Below are 7,954 nucleotides of genomic sequence, written 5' to 3'. Positions count from 1 at the left end.
CCATATGGGGAAAATGTGGTTGATCAAACAGCAGTGAAGATTTGGGAAGACAAGTTTAGATGAGTGTAGGTGATTTTACAAGTTGTGATCTCACAGTAATTAAATAGAGTGCTGGATAACCTTCCTAAATTGCCTATGTCTGATTTCAGTTCTATAAAGGGCAAGTTGGAAAGAGTTTGAACAAAATGATTATTGTTTATCAAACATTCCCATACATTCATCAGAGAGCCTTAACGTTCAACACTGTGACCTCCTATCAAACATCTTAGAGCAAAAACGCATGAGTAACAGAGAAGTTGAGCCAATTTTCACCATTAAATTCTCTCCTAGAAAAGAGCAACAACAATTTCAAGTGTTCAAACTTAACTGGTCACTATGGAGCTATTTTCTATATTAACTTCACTCCAGTTTTATCAGTTCACTACCTCACCTTGGGAAATGAATACAAGAGGTATAAAGATTTATATGTACAATTTTCAGGATATTTCCCTTGGACATTACTTAATTTTCTAGAAAACACTTTGTGAAAACCAACCAATTTATTTAAAAATAAAATGCCAAAGGGCAGTAAATGTTTGAAACCAGTGGTTCCATTCTCTTGTAAGCCCTTCAATCACCAAGTGGGTTAGGAAATCTCTTTCCCTTTCTAGCCAGAATTTCCTTTTTTCCCACACATGCTATTTTCCGATTTGTTACAGAAGTAATCTATAGGATACTACTCATTTCCATGTCCTCTTGAAACTCCTCTATAAACTTCTCTTTCATAACTGAACTGTTTCTCCTCTCATTGCAGCCCATTTCCTACTTTTAAGTACTGCAATATTTGCCATCAATCCTCAAAAAAATATCAACTTTTTACATGATACTACCTTGGGTTCAAGCCTTAGCAGAAGCTCTCAAGTGTCTTTGTACCCATTTTTTTAAAGTAATTTTATTGGAATTATAATGGTTTATAACATTGTATAATTTCAGGTTGTACCCATTTTTTTTAATGAGTGATTAAAAGCAGATCTAATTGGATCTAATTCAATTAAGACTTACAGGAGGTGAGAAGAGATACTTTTTTACTTCTTTTCAGGAACCACCCAGCTACTTTTCAGAGTCTCCACAGTTAGATTAGAGCCCATAGATTACCAAACTTGCTAGATTTCCTATTTTGCCAAATTAAAACCATGTACAAGTTGTCCATCTCCCTGAGCATTATTTATTCTTAATACAGTTTTCATTTCCTATACATCTATTGCTTTTGTGAATTTCTCATTTGTCTAATAATTTCTGACATTTTCAGAATTTTTCATCTTAAAATAGCCTCAGTATTAAAAAGTAAGTATACTGTTGATGGCTGAGCTAAATAAATTTGCTATTAATGTATGGGAACTATTTGCACAAGTATTTTTCTAAGTTTCCAAAATCCATTTCAATGAAAAATTGAGAAGAAAAATTTTTCCCACTGTGAAAGCAACTGGAAGAATACATCATGTTCTAGACTAAATACTTATTATACCTTTATGGGCTATATCTTTTAAAAATCTCTGATAAAAATCAAATTTTGAATTGCCATCTAGAAATAAATTTTTATAGATAGTGTACACATTGGTTCCTGAAAATGGTAGAAAAGGTTTCTTGTCAAGTTCCCCAGCACAAGTGTGAATGCTCTGTTTTTGAATACCTCCTAGTAGTGAAAGGACACATTGTGGCCAGCCAACTCAAATTGCTACCCACGTTTAATCATTGTAAATAAAGGAAGCAGAGAGACCCATGTTATATTTTCAGAACTGGCATGCTCAATACAGAACTATTAGTTTAAAAATACCACTGAGCATTCTATTTGAATTAATCTAGACTTCTTTGAAAAACAAAATAATAAAAAGTACAATTGGTCACTTAAACATATACTACTCATTTCATGCAGATTATTAACTTAGTAATTACACATATCATTAAAGAACAATGAGAATAAATACAACTTTATAACACCTAGAAAAAGTTCAGAATTGATAAATTTCCATTTTAAAATGCCTATAGTTTTTACAGAAGCAAAATCACCTTTCTTGGTGGAAAAAATACACCTATGAAACACCTATATGTGTTGAACAGGACTTTTCCAAGGGAGCAACTGATTGTCCCACTGTGAAATAAACATGTATCACTGCTAAGCTTTCACATACTGTTGGTGCATAATGCATTTTCTGAGCAGCTGGATATAGAAAAGCAACAGAGAAACAAGTACTTTGAACAAAACACATGGATCACAGGGAATCAATAATGTAAAGAGGTTAAAAAATAATCAAAACATATTATCGAATGTTCTCGTATACATTTGAGTTTCACAATTTCACAAGGTCTTGGAAAATTCTTAATTTTTACACAATGTGTACATTTGTCCTTTTTTATATTTGTCCGAAAACATGATTTAAGAACCATTTGCAAAATGCCAGAATCAACCTTGAATAACAGTTGACCCCCACAGGCATCTCGGTGGAGAGCACACCAAAATTGATTAATTGGAAAGAACATGGAGTCATAACCCATAATAAATCCTGGCATAGGGGCACATTCCTTACAGCAAGTTTATAATATTTTAGATTATTCACAGAGATTTTCTGGTATGGTACAGTCACAGTCACAATGTGAGGGTGTTGAAGTTTAGTCTATAAAATATACTCTCTGAAGCACCAGGAATAGAGATACTTCTGCAGAAGCCTTGTACACATGGCCAAGCAGATATTGTGTATGTACAGAATAGTCTGTTTCACAATTACATTTCAGATGAGAATCACTGCAATTGCTGCTCTACCGCTAGCAAACTTGAATCATTTAGCACTTCAGCTGTGAATATTGTTGTTTTACTTCTTTTCTACTGCTGACACCAGTCAATATGTATTTAAATTCAAACTCCAACGATGCTGAAAAAACGTAGAAAGATGCTCACATCTTCGTATAAAGCTTATAGCAGGTCAAGAGATCATTTGGAAAAAAGTCCAAATGCGAATTTGTTAGCAAACAATAAAACGTGCACTTTAAAATGTGCTTTCAAATTTGTAAAACTTTTGAAATTGGCTAGAATGCCATAAGAGTTGTTCAAAATCATCAAAAGAACTAACAGCCTGTCTATTCATTTGCTTAAGAAATGCACATTCTTTACCTACCTACCAGTTTGCCTACAGAAGATGTGCTTGCCTAATAAAACTAAAAGCTGTCATTATGAGTTGTTGGTTTAGTCTACAGAAGTTGTCCATTATGTTGAAGAAGTTCTAAACATTTCAATCACAATTTTTCTTAACTGATTTTCCTTTACAAACAATCTTCAAATGGAGTGCCTCAACATTTTCTTGATAACTCCTGATTTTTTAGTTATTCTATTGAAGTTCTCTTCCCCCTTACACTTAGTTCAAAATTTTCAAATTCAATTAAAGTCTTTAAGTTTTCCTTATTTCAAATAACATATAAATACTGAAATATTCATAGATATGGGGAAGATAGCTCACCTCCTAAGCTTGCAGTCCAAGTGGTAACATAAAACCTACTCTAAAACAATAGGATTTTAAAATTTTTCTTTTCAGGAAGAAATCAAAACTGTACATTGGAACAAGGTACTATACTACAAAAGCAGGTCCTCTTTCCCCCCACTATTCTGGAAATGTAAACAAAAAAATTTAAGTACAAAAGCGATTTCTGTGCCTTTAGCTTCGAACACTTTTTCAGCACCTCAATGTTCTAGGTGCACTTTATGCTTGGTATAGGAGAAATTCTGGATGGTCACATAGCTGTTCAGAGGACTTTAGATTTTTCACTACCAAATATCACTGGTGAAGCTAAGCTCTTTGGATGATAAAGGTAGCAGGGAACTGTTCCTATGAAATTCCTGGGTATCTTTCAGGGCATTATTAAGGGGTAGCTGTCCATTGAGTAGCGTCAGAGGCAGATTACAATAAGTGTGGTGGTTGCCTAAGGAAGGTACTGGCAAGGTGGTGGCTGGCATCTCATGTTTATAACCTCTGCAACAGTGCCTCCTTTGCATCGAATCTGAATGCTGGAAATCAGGGAGGTCAGCTTGAGATGACACCAGAGAGGCCGAGGTACTGGTCATGGCAATAGAGGGTATAGGCTGAAGTTCTCCAAAAAGTCCTTGTTCTGCAGAGTCCAGAACATGGCACTGAGAAAGCATTTCATTTTTCCTGATGGGCATTTCATATATTAAGTGCTTCCAAAACTTAGAATTTAATTTGCTGCTTTTGGGTCCCTTCCACTTGATCAGGGATAAAAGTTTGATGCTGCGCTTTAGTGATTCCACTTCCTGGCAATTCACCTTTCCTTTTAATTCTGTACACTCAATCAAAATCACTTTGATTTCTCCACTGACTAGCATGTTATGGAGTCTGCTTTCCAATTCGAAAATACTCCATCCTCGTCTGAGAACATAGTCTGGAGTTAGCACGATAATAAGTCTTCTGCTTTGCTCAACATATCTTGTGAGATCTTCAATGTATGCTACAAATCACAGAAAGAGAGAAAGAGTAAAACAAAGACATTTCCAGTCTTTAAAGTATTTGCATGCTAGTATAGCAAAGATCCAGTCTTTCACTAAAGTACATTACAGTTTCTTTTCTTGTATTGCACATTCAGAAATCCCATTTACTTAAAAATAAAAATTTTAAAAACTACTTGTAATACTTATCTTCTTTTCCCTCATCATTACTTACAGTGTTCTGTTGGTTAATGTAAACTCTGACTTCTTCAGAGCCTAGCGGTACTCCTGTTATTTTTATTTACTTAATCATTTAATTCAAGGCAGGCATCCAAGCTGTTACTCTAAGTGAACAAGCAATCAATGGGTTGATGAAAAGAGAAATGGAGCCTTTTAATGAATGAAGGATCACTGGATTCATGGATTTGATTTGCTTTCTCCCCTAGTTTTCAACTACTAAGTAAGTAGGGGGTCTATGTATATGAACTACTTCAAAGACAATTGTGATAGAGATGGTGGAAAATATCTTCTAGAATCATAGCTTGTTTCTCAGAATACCTTCTGTTATTTGCAACCTTAGGTTCTCCATTTTGCCCTTCAAACCCGGAGACAAGGAAGTGGTGTGTGTCTGCCCATGACGTTAATTTGAACCAGCTGCTCTTTGTTCAGAGGAAGCGTGAGGGGTGGAATTGGAGGTGGGGGATGGTGTGCAATGAACAGTAAAGGAGGAGGAGTTTATCAACTGAGAAGTCTTTGCTCTATTTTGTAGAGCAATTGTGAGAGTGAGGTGAATATGTTATGGCCTTTTCACGGTAGAAAAACACTCAACTAACTCTAGATTTATTTATCGTATGGATTAATTCTTTTCCAATCATGCTTCCCAAAGTCTTATCAGCCAAAAAGGGAAACACACACATGTGTTAACAAATGGAGACTTGGACACAGGTGCTGCAACAGAGAGCTGTCTTTACTAAGTAGAGCACAAGGCCTTGTCTAATGTACAGTGCCCTCTAGCAGAAGCAGTGCTTACAGAAGCATAGCAACATTTGTCACTACAAATCTGCTCAAGGTTACAGACTGCTTTCAAGGAGTCACGTCCAGTACATAGTGTGGGGCCCCAAACAGCCCAGTACAAGCCATTTGAAAAGAGAAACTTCTTTTACAGATGCATATTTTACAGATGATCTCTCTTTTCCAGGGTTTAATTTCCACTACTTGGCAGCAAGAACACTTTCACAAGTGAAAATGAGCAAACTTTCTACACACCCTACAGATAAACAAAAAAATTTTTAAGAGATACACATAGAATTGCTCATTTAACAATTTGTTGTTACCACTGTTTTAGTTTTAATACATTTCACGACTTTCTCATGCAGTAGTTACAATGATCTCAGGGGATAAGACAACTTCTAAGTGGGGAGTGAACCTCTTAAGACTTCTAAGCATTTTATTTTAGAGATTATGTATTCAGGGAAAAAAATCAGCATTGAAATATGCTAAAAAATAAAAACAAAAACACCACACAAGTAGCATTGGGGAAGTTATAACTCTGTAATTATCATTTAGAGAACTGGTGAAACAGAATGGAAGGAAAGGTAGAAAGTTTCAATAGAGTGGAAAAATATTATTCCAATGTATCAACAGCTCTGACTCTTCATTTTCTTCCTTTCTTTCTGCTCCCAAAAAGAAAGAAGTTATGTGGGAAGCTTCATCATTAGAAGTTGGATCTGTAAGATACAGTAAAATAAACTATCATGCATCTTTCCCATTATTCTTTTCACCTTTCCTCCAAACAAATCAAAACAAAACCCAAACCCAAAATCATGGTATAAGTGCAGGAGTCCATAAAATTGCAGTTTTACCAGGTAAATTATGAGTTGTTAATTTTATAGAGGAATTCTTTACAAAATAATTTACCACAGGGTTATTCCAAGTAGTATTCTTCCCTTATTAATTTCAGCTTTTCATTTAATTTTAAAAAATTGATCTTTACAAACCTTGTCAGGAACACATCTGTAACATAAACTCTACCTCTACGAACAACACTATTTCTATGTGTTGAAATACAGTTTATCTTTTAACTATATTGTACTTTTAAAAATAAAAGGTATATCTATACATATCTCTATCTACTTAACTGAAAAAGATACAACCCAGGTGTCCACAGTTATAAGAGAAACTACACACATACATACTAATTAATTTGATTGGGATCTCATGGGCTTTGGCTCTATCCTCTTTCTCAAAAGGGTAAGGGAATAGGGTGCAATATTTTTCCCATTAATATGGTTTCCCCCCTTCGCCTGTCTATTATATTTTGCTTTTTGACAGCTAAGCAGCAAAATGCAACATTTAGGGTTTTGGGGCTTCTTACAGATTCATTAGATAGAATTTTAATTTGCCCCCGGAAGGAATGCCTGTGAGGACAGATCCCATTACGCTCAGCTGCACAGGGTGTGGGTGTTGAAGGGAACCTTGGAGAGAGGGAGTGGTCCCTGTCTCCTGCATACTACACTGACTGTGCTTATACTGGCAAAGCCTAGTGGAGAGTTGAGGCAACCATCCAGATAATTCCAGCTGAAAACCTGCTGTGGAAGAAAAAAGGTCTGAATTATCCTGGTTTGCCCTACATATACATTAATCATATGCACTGGTGTTAGTACATCAAAATTTTCCCTGGGTAGACACAGCCCAAGTGTCCCAAAGAAAACACAAGCCATTTGCTTGGGCCCTGAATTTCGTGTTCCATTTCACTTGGTGAAAAACCAAGTGGAAGTTTTCAGATGTGAAGCCCACATTTCAGTTTTTGGGATGGTGATCAGTGGCTGGGCAGCAACCTCAATGTTTGAAAGCAGCTGGGGAGGTGCCTCTAAGAGCTGCTTGGCCCTAAGGAAAAGAAGGAGAGATTGTGCCCTAGCTTCCATATTCTGGCACTCTCTCTGTTTTTCTCTCTCTGTTTTTCTCTTTTTCTCCTCTCCTTTGCTCCTGTCTACCTTTCTTTTTTCTTCTTCTGTCCTGTCTCTCTCTTGTCCTTTTACTTCCTCTTTGCTTTCTTTCTCACTCTCTCTTTCTGCCTTTCCCTCTCTTATTCTCTCTTCCTTTCTTACCTATCTTGCTTTGCCCTCGTCCTCCCTCCCTTCCTAAGTCTCTTTTTTTTCTTTCTCTTCATCATTTGGAAAAAGCAATGACCTAGCCATCATGGAAAATATAAGTAAATTAGCAAGAGGCCAAACAGGTAGAGTTAATATTTTTCATTTGCTAATCTTTAGCCAGGGAGTTGTTTCTGGTTTCTATGTAGCAAGTGCTCAAAATAATTTCCTCCTTACCCCAGGGTTGCACGTCTGTATCCAATGACTGTGCACTGGAGCCTGATCCACTAGGACCATGTCTTGTTTTTGTATGGCCTGTGAGCAAGAACCATTTTTTTTAAACATTTTGAAAGGGTTGTAAAAAGGAAAAAAATAAGAATATGATACAACAGAGACC

The 7,954-nt window shown here is 36.0% G+C and overlaps 1 protein-coding gene across 1 annotated transcript in view; it reads right to left on the bottom strand.

Moving 5' to 3' along the window:
• Positions 1-1,706: 1,706 nt before the first annotated feature.
• IL1RAPL2 (interleukin 1 receptor accessory protein like 2) overlaps positions 1,707-7,954 on the bottom strand; it is a 969,697-nt gene continuing 963,449 nt past the window's right edge. Inside the window, exon 12 of the mRNA XM_070605106.1 lies at positions 1,707-4,491. Coding sequence (XP_070461207.1) covers positions 3,794-4,491 — 698 coding nt within the window. The 3' untranslated portion in view covers positions 1,707-3,793. The remainder of the gene's footprint in view (positions 4,492-7,954) is intronic.

Source organism: Equus przewalskii, chromosome X (genome assembly GCF_037783145.1).
Source record: "Equus przewalskii isolate Varuska chromosome X, EquPr2, whole genome shotgun sequence".
Classification (NCBI taxonomy): Eukaryota; Metazoa; Chordata; class Mammalia; order Perissodactyla; family Equidae; genus Equus; species Equus przewalskii.
The sequence above is the reverse complement of the archived record's forward strand: the minus strand, read 5'-3'. Positions and strand labels throughout refer to the sequence as shown.